We start from the raw sequence: 13,393 nt of genomic DNA, 5'->3' as shown, positions 1-13,393 counted from the left end.
TTGTAGATTTTCATATACATGTACATTTATGAATATAGGTTTGCGTGCAGCTGAACTTTTTGTATCTTTTCATCTTCTGTCAATAGGCCTGTTCTTTTTAGCTGAACTTTTGCACCAGTTTATCGGTTTTCCTTTTCTTTCCTCCTGGCGAGAAAAGGAAAAAAGATGAACTGTTGCAAAAGTTCAGCTAAAAAGAACAGGCCTCTTTTCTCGTCCAATTATAATCTATTTCTTATTTTAAATGCAAAAAGTATAACATACTGTGTGATAAATTAAAAATATTATTTAGAGATTTATTCTTTATAATTGAATCTTTTGTAATTTTCATTTTTTTTTCTTTCAATATCCAATTATACATCTATTTTATATTAAATACTAAAAAAAAATATAGGTATAGATATAACATAGTGCAGCTGCAAACGACAAATCTAAAATATTACAAAGAATAATCATAAAATCTGAATGAGTTTAGACAGAAATTTCGAATAGATAATGATAGAATTGCAATTTACTTGGGATGTTACGTGACTTCGCATAAAAATAGCTGAGTCATAATTGACAGGTCTTGGATTTGATCTTTCATCCTACATATAAATTTTGTAATTTGCATAAAGCAATCTTTGACTCTTCAAGATTAGGGTTGGACAATAAACAATGGTTGAATAGTGGATAGTTGCACAATGACTTGGTAACTCATTTCCAATTATAATTTCATAGTTAGCTAATTCTCAATGACTAAAAATAAGTTAGTTAATTTTCAGGATTGTTTGAATAATTGTTTCCTTCACCAGCAGTTGCATAATTATTATTGTCAAGCCCCTTGGACTGCATAAAAATCTTTACCAGATCTGGGTATCTAAAAACAAAATTTCTTAATAATTATAGCATCACACTTTTATAAATAAAGCTTTATTATCTTTTTATTTGTATAGAAACCCTTATTGAGGGAGGTCGAGACTTGACTTGAGCTATGGAATCATAGGATAAATTTACTTTATTTGCATATATGTAGTACATAGTATATTGCATTTTTTTACAATTTGATGGTGAAAAAAAATTAAAATTATGTACATTGCTTGTGTAAAATTTCGTAATATCAAAATCATTAAATATGAAGTAAAAAATAATATTTCATTTTATACAATAATCCTACTTTAGATAAATTATGAGGTTTTTACAAGAACGAAGGACTCTTAATTTAAAAAAACAATATTGAGAATATATAAGGTATACATAAGAGTCAAATATAACAAAAAATTATATATATATATAATATATATATGATATTAATTATATATACATGATATTTAATTAATTACAGAATTTTATATTATATATACTTCTCGTTTGAGTTTTTGTTTTAAAATTTTTCGTTATATTTGACTCTTACGTGCTTTGTATATTCTCGATATTGTTTTGTAAATTATGAGACAAGATTGTTGAATGTCTAAATGACATATGTGTCCATAAATAAACTGCTTATAAAAATTTGTATTTTGTGATGTTGCAAATGATATTTTCATAAGAATGATTTCACATAAAACACGTTTTTTCGTGAAGAAGAAATTTTACCTGAGTAAAAGATAAAAGCACATAATAACAGCATATCATATTACAGCATACACTCCGTAATTTTTTGATGCTAAAATAAGACTTGCGCTTTGATTGCAATCACGACAATATGTTGTGTGAACATATATCCATGATCATTCTGTAAAATCTTTTCCATAGCTATATTTATTTCCTGTGCCAATTTGATAATTACAATATAGAAAGAATTTTATAACTGTCATTGCATACAAGTGCCTGTAAACATTTAGTCAAAATAAAAGTCAATTTTGTTATTTTAGCTATATTAAAATTATAATTAATATTTACCTCGTACAAGGTAGATATTTATTCATAATGTTCGTGAAACCTATCATCATGACCCCAACCCTTATTCCTTTCCCTCGGCGGAGTTGTCCTCAACGAATTTGATTTTGCATTAATATTAATTCCTTTGTTTGATTTATCCAGTGCACCTGAACCGCGTATCGCTCTTGGACCGCTAGAATTTTTTGAATAATTGCCATGCTCAGGTATGTCATTTTTCACTTCTTCTCTTACAATTCGTTGATTATTCTCAATTTCTCGCAATTGATTATCTAGAACATCAAAAAATTGTCGATTTATGATATTATAGTAGCGGTAGTATTATTCACATAATATATTTTTATTTAACGATTAATAATTTAAATCACATTTTATGTTACCATTTTCAGTCTTTGTCGTTAAGACCACCTTTAATTCTTCATGAGAAAACGGAGGTTCAAAAAAGAGAGACTTGATATTTGAGACATAAAAATGTTTCAACTGCGTGTCCTTAATTTCATAGTCATTATTGGATAACTCTACGATTAATAATAATGCCGCATAGTTCTCGGGACTATGTAAATTTTCCTTTACCAGCAATTGCCTGATAGTCATTATTAAGCTCTCCAATCCACCTGGACACGCTTCATAAAGATCTTTACCAGCTCTAAGTATCTAAAAAAAAAAAAAAAAAAAAAAACGAGATTCCTTATTAACCACAATATCACGATTTTATAAATGAATATCTTCATTATTTGATTCTTATTCTTATTCGTATGTATCATTTCACATACATTCAATACTTTGTTTTTGTTTTTACCTGTATCATGATGAAATAAATATTATTTTTAGGACTGTCTTGCAGCAGATCTTCTAAATATTGAATTAACGGTTCAGCCAATATTTTCAGTCTATTTCCGTCACTCAATTTCATGTGATAAAAAACTTCTGCATGAAGTAAAATTTTATTGGCAAATGTTTTTTTATCTTCTACTCTATCTTTTTCCTTAGCTAAAAGAACAATATCAATATAGTATAATATAAAATATATATAGAACAAGAGATTAAAAATAAAAAATACCAACATATATAATTATCCTGAAGGAAACGTAAGAAGCGGCTTCGTATAGTGTTTTTATTATTATCTTCTAACCGAACAACCATGTTATCGCTGAATATCAGGGCTATTTTCGTGGTCAATGAGTGGTATATAGCCTGCTTCCAAAGAGAATCGCATACATATCTAAAATTTATGACTTTGGGTTAGAATAATTGCCAACGTGATGTAAGAAAGAAAAGTTCAGCTGCAAAGAGAGCGGACCTAAAAAGTTTACATCTTCTCTTTACTGTTTTTCATCTTTTTTTTCCAATGTCCGACCATACGAGATCTTATTCTTTTCAGCTGAACTTCTTGTATGGTTCATCTTTTCTTTGGTGCTTTCCATTTAGTGACACAAGTCGATATAAACACCTTTTTTTTCTTGACATTTTAGTAAATAATAAAGGTGGTTTTCCTTTTAGGAGACAAATGTCATTCTATTTTTGTTATTCATCCACGTTTAGTAGAATGTTTATTTTGCAACTGTTGGAAGTTTTCTTCCCTGAGATAAGATTATTCTTCTGATCTAAAAGTATAATTTAATCAGAATAAAGGAAACAGTTTCCAACAGTTGTAAAATAAATAGTTTATTAAACACAGCCAATGTGAATGTCAACATTTGTGTTGATTACAGGTGCTTTCTGTTTGATGACACAAGTAAATGCAAGTATTATTCTATCTTTGTAATTCACTGAATGTTAAGATAGTATAATGCTTATGTCGACTTGTGTCACTAATTCTTATTTTCATCAATATAGAATTAACTTTAATTTCAGTTCAATTTTCTTATTTCAAAAATTCTTTATCTTTTTCTAGTTGTAAGATAAGAATTAGAAAAAGATAAAGAATAAATTAAATCAAGTTAATCTTGTTAAAAACGAATATAAGTGGAATGCCTGCTCTGTTTCTCAAAGGGAAACTCGTAATATACCTCAGACTGTCCTCGTCGATTGCAATGGTCAACAGGTCTACGATATCCTGGATCAGCTTCGGCGAGACGCTCTCACACTCGTCATACGAAACTATCTTATCTATTATGTCCTTTAAGACCTTGTTGTTGCTGGGTATGCTTCCTCCTGGTTTACGTAGCCCCTGGTCCTTGTCCTGGTTCTGATGATTGGACCATCCACGACCGCGACCAAACGAAGTCATCGTCGGACTTAACAACTAAGCCTATTTGACACAAAAGATATATGTCAATATATATCCAGTGACTGAAAAGTAACGTGATTTAACAACTTTATTGAGAAATACAGACGTGCAGGATACAATTCGATTCGAACACTTGCTTCTCCTCTAGATTTTGAAGTTGTGTACAATGCGATCGGCAAAACCGTACGGGTCTGTTTCTTGGTGTTGCACCATTTGCACTTTCTGCACTTGCGGCGAGTTCTGCCAGTGTAGTCTATTGGTTTTTTCTTTTCATGCATCGTTTGTTTTTTCTCTTTTTTCTCTAGTATGAAAAGAAAAAGAGGAAAATGCAAATTTAGCCACCGACAAAATGATATATCTCGTCGATGATTTGGCTAAAAAGAACACACCTGTTTAACGGTTAGACGTTGTAGAGGAAAAAAGACAGTAAAATTTAAAGGGAAAATTAATAAATATTTAGGCTTTCCGCTTTCTTTACAGCTGAATATATATTTTTTTTTACCTTTTGCCTTTCCTTTCTTTTTATTTAATATCATATTTGCAATAGGCATCGCGGCGATAAAGTGTAGAAAGTGCAGACGGAACAAATGCGTCTTTCGCGAATTATCGATGCGCCGCCTGGCAATTGCCGCCAGCGACGTCGCGTTTAAATTTCTCCAATTTCGTCTGTTACGGATAAATGATATGTATAGTCACGCGATCCGGAGCTGTTTGGACGCCGATTAATTCCTGGATAGCGAAGGAAGAGAAATAGCGAGAAGTTGACAAATTTGGTTAGCATTTAACTTCTCCAAACGGACCGATATTGAGTGCTTTCCATTTGATGACACAAGTCGACACAAGTCGCCACAAGCGTCATTCTATCCTTGACATTCTGAGAGTGGCAAAGATTAAACGATACTTGTGTTGACTTGTGTCATCAAATGGAAAGCACCCATTATAAATTGCACCGTACAGAGTATTTATGTTAGATTTCTTCATCCGTAGATTGCGAATCGATCGAAGCTCGTTACGCTTCGCAATTACGCTCGCTCGAGTGAATTCGCGTGCGACAGTTGAACTCTTGAAAAGTCGAGACGGAATTGCGGAATCGTTGCCTCTTTCTTCGATCAGCGTAGCGTATCATCGTGGGTCTGACAGTTCGACAGGTGCATAGAAGCGATAATTGTGCAATTTTATATTCCTAATTATAGTATGCAATGTCTACACGATATCTACGTACGCGATAACAAACTGAGATATGAAATTAATTAATCGCTAGAAATCTGCCAGTCTACTCCGAATAATAATATTTGTGTAATTTTATTTGTTAAGGATTATTTTTGATTCTGATAACGATAAGTTAAGACAGAAAACTGACCTATAATGCTGAAATATTATCATACTTTAAGACAAGAAAAACACATGCATGATGAATTATAATAGATCAAGGAAAGCTATAGAATTTTAAAAAGGCTCCCCCCTCTATTTTCTAAAGATTGAGCAGCAGATTACTGTGATTATTCGTAAAGAAATAAAAGAAAAATTTATATCTACTTATGATAAGATAAGGCACAGAATTAGAGATCAATATCAAGAAATTAATCGAGAGAATTATTGAAATTAATTTGTATTAATAATTTACAGTTGCTAGAGATTGTTTCCTGGACAACTTGGGCTCGCGCATGCTCGCGAATGTTCGCAAATGTTACCCCGGACGACCGCCAATCGTCAAACGGTACGGTAATCCACACCACAGCAACAATCTGTCAGTCATCGTCAGTACAGCCAGTCATTGTCATCGCAGCCATCGCGTGACCCGCCCGGATGATCAACATCCCGACAGACGTCAACAACGGCAGTCGGCTCAGCAGTCGCTCGTGGTTTGCATTGTGGTTAGGCCAGTCCGCTGCTTCTCTTACGAAGGACGAGTCTCGCAGTAGTCGCCAGTCGTCGAGCAGGTACACTACGCTCGTGCTGCGTCGATCGGTCTCGGAGTGTTTTTCTTCCCGTTCCTTTTTATTGTCAGAAGGTATATCACAACCGACGTAGCCAAGGGAGCCACGTCGCGTTCCAAAAAAAGGATAGGATATAAGAGGGAAAGAGAAATAAGATAGAAGGACACCGCTGCTCGTCCGTCCAGGAAACATGACGACGGAGGAGAAGTTCAACGCCGCTGTGAATGTGATTAGGAGTCTGCCGAAAAACGGTACGATAATCTTACACCCACGTTATCGTCGCGTTGGCACGGCGAATCTTGGAGCGTCTTGAAAACGCGGATGCGTATCTTGAAAGTAAATTTTTCCTTTGCGTGCATACACTTCGAAATATTTTACCTCTTACACACTCGCATCCGCTGTTGCGTTCGCCTGAGAACGCGGCAGATATCACAGTGTAATCGCTTTTTGCTTTCCACGCTTGTTGATTTCTTTCCCTTTCTCGCCTCTCTTCCTTCATACAACTTTACTGCGTGCTGGCTAAAGTCCACGTCGCCGCCGATATTTATCTTCTTCGTGCGAGAACGGCTCATTTACTTGTTCATGATTACGAGAAGCCGATACGTAATTAGTTTTTTCCGCATATTTAGGAGCGTCGAAAAAACCAACTGCAAGATTATTACATATATATATATATATTTCTTGGATATTTTATATAAATTTCTTTAACGTGAAAACATTGGAGCAATGACAGTAAAAATCACACGACATGGGTCTTTAAACTTCTAGTCTTTTTCATTATCGCAGGTGATTTTATTATATGGAAAAAAAAAACACGAAGATTTTACATGCGTCGTTACGCGCTACCATGCGGAGAAATTGGCAAGATCTATAATGATGTCCGAGGAAAGTGAATGTTCTCAAGTCAATTATTTATTCGCGGTGTCGAGAGTGATATTAGGACAAAAAATTCCATTTCCCGAATGCTCGCGCACTGTACAGAAGAAGCCTCCATGCCGTCGTATTGTCCTATTGGACGACACACATTTTGATAGTCTCTGCGTTGTGACGCGAATGGCCTTTACATTTGATAATTATGCCAAAAAAAGAGACAAGGTTACTGATTTGCATTCCCTATTGCCTATTATTATTCAATCTTTTGAAAAAAACGACAGTTTGCTCTTTGCAAACGAATTAAATAATAAGCAATGAATAGAAATCTTGTTTACAAGAATATGGCTATTTTTCTATAAAAGATTTCTTATTAAGAGCTTGTTTTTTAAATCAAGATGCTTGTTATTTTCGTTATCATATTAACGCTGATTTTGTATCATATCTGTATACATAATGTGCATATACATAATGTATTTTTGTTACTATTTAGCCTTGATGTTGGATATTGTACGTTCAAGTATACTATACTTTCCAGTCACTTCATATAGCTAAGTGACTGTATTACTCCCCACAGTCCCCACTTTACTTTCTAACAGTGTAAGACACGCTTAGTGGTTAAAACTAGAATGTTCCTCTTCACTGATCACAAAAAAAATAACTTGTATTGCACCAGCAGTTATGAAATTTTGTTAATAAGAGCTTATTATTTAACGCTAATTATTTATTTCCAGGTCACTGGCAATATATAAAATATAAAGTTAAAACTTGTTTTTGTACGTAATCTCTTGATAATCAATTTCTGTATTCTTGTACTATGAACTTGCTTATTGACAAAAAACATAGGCATAATTGCAGTGCAACGGTGAAGTATAAAGTACATCATGCATAATACAAAAAATACGAACTTCATATAAATATATGCATTCGAATTTTAATGAAGATACCTTAATGAGATATTACCAACTAAGATAATGAGCTTTCACAATAATTGCTGTGACAGTTATTTCCTATTAACATTAATTTCGAAGATCATGAATTCAATTAGAAATACAATTAGAATGTTTTCACTATGTCTAATATTTATTACTATCGAATAAAACTTACATATTTTGAAGTAAATATATATATATATATGTGTGTGTGTGTGTGTGTGTATATATATATATTATATACGAAGAATTAAATTTTTGTGTTTCGATAATTGCGCTGTGCTTTATTATTTATTTAATTATTTCAATATTGTGTGTGAGAGCTTTTACAATTTTTTTTTTTATTGTTATTAATTAATTTACTATTATTTAGTATACCAATATAAATATCCTAATATTTAATATAGGATCTTTTAAAACTATGTAAAAACAGTAGAACTTAGTTTATCCAAACATATCAGGGAGATAAAATAGTTCTGATAACCAAATACACTAAACTTTGAGTATGTCAAGCTTTTATTTTTCGAATTATGACTACATAGTTCGGATAATTAAGAGTTTTGCTATAAGTCTGTTCTTTTCAGCCGAACTTTCTTCTTTTTCTTTTCACATTAGAGAGAAAAACTAAAAAGAACACTAGGAAGAACCTTACGAATTCGTATATTTAGAACTTGTGTTGTGTGAGCACAAACTTGTTTCTACAAATAAAAATGAACGGAATTTTACTGCATATTATGTATACCATGTGATAATGCATAAATTATCGTATCATTCATCTATTCCATCATGTCTATATAAGAGAATACTCTTAACTCTTTGGCTAATGGGTCAAGGAGATCGCAATAAAAACATCTCCATTTAATGAGATATAATAATGATGTTTTTATTTCTATCTCCATTTAATGCTTGGTTAATCAGAAAAAACATTTAAATTTTAATTAAAATTATCTGTTCTTGCAGTACATATTTGCATGTTGTGATATGTTACAACATTTAATTTTGGAAGAATAACAAAATCAATGACAAATATTTTGTAATTTTAATATACAACGTTTCAGGAGCGTACCAGCCCAGCCATGAGATTATGCTGCGTTTTTATTCGTATTACAAACAAGCGACTGAAGGACCCTGCCAACAATCTAAACCCGCATTCTGGGAGGTAGTGAAGAAAGCAAAATGGGATGCATGGACACGTCTTGGCAATATGAGCCGTACAGAAGCCATGAATAATTATGTAGAAGAATTGAAGAAAGTAAATATAGATTTTGTAGATTAAAAGCTCACGCAAAATGAATGCATTAAACGAGAATCGTCATCATATTGCAGATTGTCGAGACGATGTCTTACACAGATAATGTGGCAACGTTTCTCGGCAGTTTGGATTCTTTTTATGAAAGCGTACCAGCTGAGGATTTGGAATTACTCGTAGGACCAGTACTGGAACGTATACGCTCCCAACCGGGATCACCATTGTCTGGTTCACCTTTAGGTACATTTCTTTTTAACTTTTAACAATACTTAAACTTCTTAAACAAATAACATTTTTGCAAGTCATAAAAATACTCGAGATGTAAACAGATTTTTATGAAAGTAAGTTATAAAGATATTTTATAATAGTAGTAATACCGGTATAATATGACATAATACCGGTATTTTCGAAAAATTATACTGTATACTAGTCATACTAGTATTTTCGAAAAATTATACCGGTATTATGTCATGCCAGTATTTTCGAAAAATTATATCAGTATTATGTCATACCGGACGTCATACCATCACCGGTTTATATTAATTAGAGTTTTAGTTTGATTATTACATAATATTGAAACATGCCGGTATATTACTATTTTTATATCGTTTTAATCGCTGACATATATTTTGAATCAGATACCAAGAAATAAGCTAAAGTATTTTTTTTATTTATATAAACATTTTCATCAAAAATTTGAATTGAGGATATTAAAGATATCACAGGGATTTATTAGGTCACTTAAAGAAGCGAATTTTTATCAATGTTATCATATATTATGTAATGTGATAACAGTATGTTCCAAGTTCTTTAAGCATAATATATATCGAAAAATGTTTTTTTCTTTTGTATAAAGCTATTTTCTTATTTTATTAGTGTCGAGAGAAACATCACCTCACAGAGTAATAAATGCTTCTCGGCACATAACGAGTAGTTTGGAAACCAGCCCGACTAGCAGCCGCACTGCGAGCCCGCTGCCACAGGACACTGATGGCGAAGAAGAGGAATTTATAGATACTGTTGAAGTATGACATTAACGTTTCAGATTACGTCAATTATTCTGTTTTACGAATAATTCCATTTTATTGCAGTCAGCGCCGGAGAGAGCGCAAAAAGATGCACTTAAGTCCACTATTGCTTCTCAAAAGGTACAAACTACGGCAAAAAACGGAATTGATCATTCAAGTACAGAAAATGTTATAAAAGAGAACACTGAATTAACTAATGGATATAGCAACGCTAATGGTCACGCGGAGACGATATCGGAGAACCATAGAGAGAGAAGTAGACAGAGAACGAAGAAAGATGACAATAAAGCCAATGCAGAATTTTTGAACCAAATTGCGACAACGATGCAGCATCTACAGAGAGATCTAGATCGCATAACGGCCAGAGTACGAGGTTTGGAAGGGCAAGCCCTACAAGCGCTGGCGCCTTCGACAGTACGTAACAAACTATATTATTAGCTATATCTAATTTTAACAGAAAAAATAATACCTTTCATCTCTTTGAAATAACAAAATCAGAAATAATATTTCTTGTTATTTATTTTATCTATCACGCTGATGTCAACCTTCTTTTTTTTAGGAGCACACTATTAGACGAAAGTATCTGAAATGGTGGCCGTTGCAAGAATGCCCGCCGCGTTTGTTTGTCTTACTAATTTTGTGGCCATTTGTTGCTCACTTACTGATCAACTTTATGCAGCGTTATCGCCAACGAAGACTGTGATGTCACGACTATCATTCCTACGCAGCTGAGCACACATTTCCCAGTATTTGGGTTATTAATACTGAGTTATAGTATACGTGCACACAGATTTTTTTGTTTAGTTTTATATTCTTTATAGAGACAAAGCTGTCCTAATGCAATCTACGATTACATTAGTAAACGTGAATTGTGATAAAAATGACTAGATCAATCTCTGTATATTTTTGCATATGCGGCCTGTTTCGGAAGTTGCACTTTCTCTCGCCTGTAGAGTCACCGCTGAATAATGGGTCGATTGATCACGGCGAAAGTTCGATTGAAAGACAGTTCTGCAGTTATGTTAAGTAACAGCTATATGGCTTAATATATTGTTTTTTTTACGCATTTTTATAAAACGATACAAATATTATCCTAAAACACATAAAAAGGTACACAACTTGTGTTCTTTTTTATTCATGTTTGTATTGTTTTATAATAAAGTGTCTATGATATTTTTATGTACACTACATAGATGTACAATGTTTTACCGTATATTTAAAAATATGCGAAATAATGCATAGATATATGAATTATTTTATTCCTTGTGTCTATATTTTAATGTTTATATTTTAGAAGGAAGTTCGTGACTTCCGGGACAATCTGTATAAAAATTATAAAGGTATAGTTCTATATTAATGTTTTCTAAGGTGGATTGTATGTAATATATTTAGCTGTTTAGTCGTATAGATTGTAATATATTCATACAGAGAAAGTAAATCTTTTTGTACATGCAAACGTATACAATAGTCAGTTTGCATTTTATGTGTAAATTATGTGGGTTTTTAAGAAAAAAAAAAGAAAAAACTTTTAAAGTGTATTAACTGTATTACTATCGACACTGCGACAATGATAAATATTAATTACTATTAATACGGATTATAATTCTAGTTTCAAAGGAACATTTATACGTACCAAATGAATTGCGATAAATTTTATGTACATATGTGCAACGTGAAAATATACAAATTTTTAATTATCAGCTAAAATTTGTGTTACTTATGTACATTTTTTTCTCGTTATTGACAAAATATCTTAACTAAATTCGCCTGCCATTGTTGATACAGTGAGAGTGTCCGTTCCCTTTTAGCCACATTTTTTCCATGGAGGGGAGAAAGTAGAAAAGGCACAAAGTAGAAAGTGTAGCTAAAGTGCTATTCCTCTTTATGAATAGCAAGTCATGTAGATGTATACACAAGGTGAATCAGCAAGAACACTTTCTTAGATCAAAGTTGCGAGAAAATAAACAGTATAAAACTTGAGTAACTTTTCACAGAGAACTAATGTATTAAGTATCACGTCTTCGCTTTCTCTAATTTTTTCCTATTAACGTAAGATTAATGATGTTTCGATAAAGTATATATTTCTGTATTTCTCGCATATTTTTTGCTAATGTCAAAATTAATTCAATCGTCTTGAAGTAATTTCGGACTCGAAAAGTTATGATCCAACAAGGACATATCTTTAAACTTCCAAGCTCAAATAACTTTTAAAAGCTTTGTAATTTTATTTGAAAATTTGAAAAGATGTCTCCTTGTTAAATCCCAAGTTTTCAAGTCTGAAATTATTTCAGAGCGATATACGATCGAATTCAATTTGATATCAGCAAGAAATATATAAAGAACACAAAAATATATAACTTTATCGAAAGAAACATCATGATTCAGTTTCACAATTCGTGGTTCAACTCTTTGACCGGTTCAACCAGGTTCAACTTATTTCTTATCTTTTTTCAATTCTAGAATTGGAAAAAGATAAGAAATAGTTGAATCGGTTAAATAAAAAAATCGCGAATTATGAAACTGAGCTTAAGCTTATGTTGTGTTAGGGATCCGCGCAATAAAAAAAACAGGGAACAGAGAACAGAGAATAAGAATTTCAACCTATCAGAAATCATTTCTTGTATTAATATATGCAGTTTTTTTATTAGAATTATTTCATTTACATCAATATGCATCAGAATGTAAAAAATGTCCGAAAAAATTAGGATCTAACGAGAAGATATCTTCAAATTCTCTCATACCCATTTCCACCAATGTAGATTAACTTTAATCTCGGTTCAATTTATTCTTCTTTTTCTAGTTCTAAAGTTGAACCGAGATTAAAGAGTTAATCTACATTGGTGGAAACGGAAATTGTTTACAATACTTGTCTCTTTAAATTTATCAAAGCTATATATTCCCAGATAACATTTGTGCTGCATAAGATATTTATAAGACGTCTTTTAGATAATTTATGCAACATGCATGTTATCTGGATTATTTGCATTCTGACGCTGTCATGTGTCAGAATGTTAAAAGGAGTCATCTAAGTTAGGTTTATAGATCTTTTCCTTCAAATTTAGAAGAGGAAGTTTGCAAGTTTTATGTTCGACGAATAATTATTGATGATTCATGCACGCTATATATGTGTCCAATGTCAAGTACCAAGGGAACTGTACTTCGTGAAGATCAGAATGCACCTCGCACTTCCCGTTGCAAGAACCCGCTGTGCAACCGGCGGAGCAACTTGCTGCATGGCTCGTTTACAATGTTTACATAATGGGACTCCCCTA

The 13,393-nt window shown here is 32.5% G+C and overlaps 2 protein-coding genes across 3 annotated transcripts; one reads left to right on the top strand and one right to left on the bottom strand.

The window, feature by feature from the left end:
• Nucleotides 1-1,398: 1,398 nt before the first annotated feature.
• On the bottom strand, nucleotides 1,399-4,403 carry LOC108765935 (uncharacterized). The gene is made up of 7 exons (XM_018514849.1): nucleotides 4,212-4,403; nucleotides 3,885-4,126; nucleotides 2,940-3,097; nucleotides 2,675-2,865; nucleotides 2,256-2,529; nucleotides 1,879-2,147; nucleotides 1,399-1,806 (listed from the first exon to the last, which is right to left on the bottom strand). Exons 2-6 carry the CDS (start codon nucleotides 4,103-4,105, stop codon nucleotides 1,897-1,899), a joined length of 1,095 nt encoding a protein of 364 aa, XP_018370351.1. The 5' UTR covers nucleotides 4,106-4,126; nucleotides 4,212-4,403; the 3' UTR covers nucleotides 1,399-1,806; nucleotides 1,879-1,896.
• Nucleotides 4,404-5,722: 1,319 nt separating this feature from the next.
• Nucleotides 5,723-11,256, top strand: LOC108765936 (acyl-CoA-binding domain-containing protein 5-B). Of its 2 annotated transcripts, XM_018514852.1 has the most exons (7): nucleotides 5,732-6,045; nucleotides 6,114-6,293; nucleotides 8,903-9,096; nucleotides 9,171-9,333; nucleotides 9,970-10,118; nucleotides 10,185-10,535; nucleotides 10,681-11,256. In XM_018514852.1, the coding sequence occupies exons 2-7, from the start codon at nucleotides 6,233-6,235 to the stop codon at nucleotides 10,822-10,824; spliced, it is 1,062 nt and encodes a 353-aa protein (XP_018370354.1). In that variant the 5' UTR covers nucleotides 5,732-6,045; nucleotides 6,114-6,232; the 3' UTR covers nucleotides 10,825-11,256. The 2 variants fall into 2 exon arrangements, with proteins under 2 accessions (XP_018370353.1, XP_018370354.1); XM_018514851.1 differs by having other exon boundaries at nucleotides 5,723-6,293.
• Nucleotides 11,257-13,393: the final 2,137 nt, after the last annotated feature.

The sequence above is a fragment of the Trachymyrmex cornetzi genome, unplaced genomic scaffold (genome assembly GCF_001594075.2).
Source record: "Trachymyrmex cornetzi isolate Tcor2-1 unplaced genomic scaffold, Tcor1.1 scaffold56, whole genome shotgun sequence".
In the NCBI taxonomy this organism is placed as follows: Eukaryota; Metazoa; Arthropoda; class Insecta; order Hymenoptera; family Formicidae; genus Trachymyrmex; species Trachymyrmex cornetzi.
This window is presented reverse-complemented; position numbering and strand designations above follow the sequence as displayed.

What these genes read in the sequence shown, in the direction of transcription:
- LOC108765936 (XM_018514851.1), top strand. Translation starts at nt 6,233, where the DNA reads ATGACGACGGAGGAGAAGTTCAACGCCGCTGTGAATGTGATTAGGAGT. An exon ending in ATTGTCTGGTTCACCTTTAG is followed by an intron (nt 9,334 to 9,969) that starts GTACATTTCTTT and finishes TTATTTTATTAG; the next exon opens with TGTCGAGAGAAACATCACCT. An exon ending in AATTTATAGATACTGTTGAA is followed by an intron (nt 10,119 to 10,184) that starts GTATGACATTAA and finishes ATTTTATTGCAG; the next exon opens with TCAGCGCCGGAGAGAGCGCA.
- LOC108765935 (XM_018514849.1), bottom strand. Translation starts at nt 4,105, where the DNA reads ATGACTTCGTTTGGTCGCGGTCGTGGATGGTCCAATCATCAGAACCAG. An exon ending in ATCGACGAGGACAGTCTGAG is followed by an intron (nt 3,098 to 3,884) that starts GTATATTACGAG and finishes CATAAATTTTAG; the next exon opens with ATATGTATGCGATTCTCTTT. An exon ending in AACGACAAAGACTGAAAATG is followed by an intron (nt 2,148 to 2,255) that starts GTAACATAAAAT and finishes TTGATGTTCTAG; the next exon opens with ATAATCAATTGCGAGAAATT.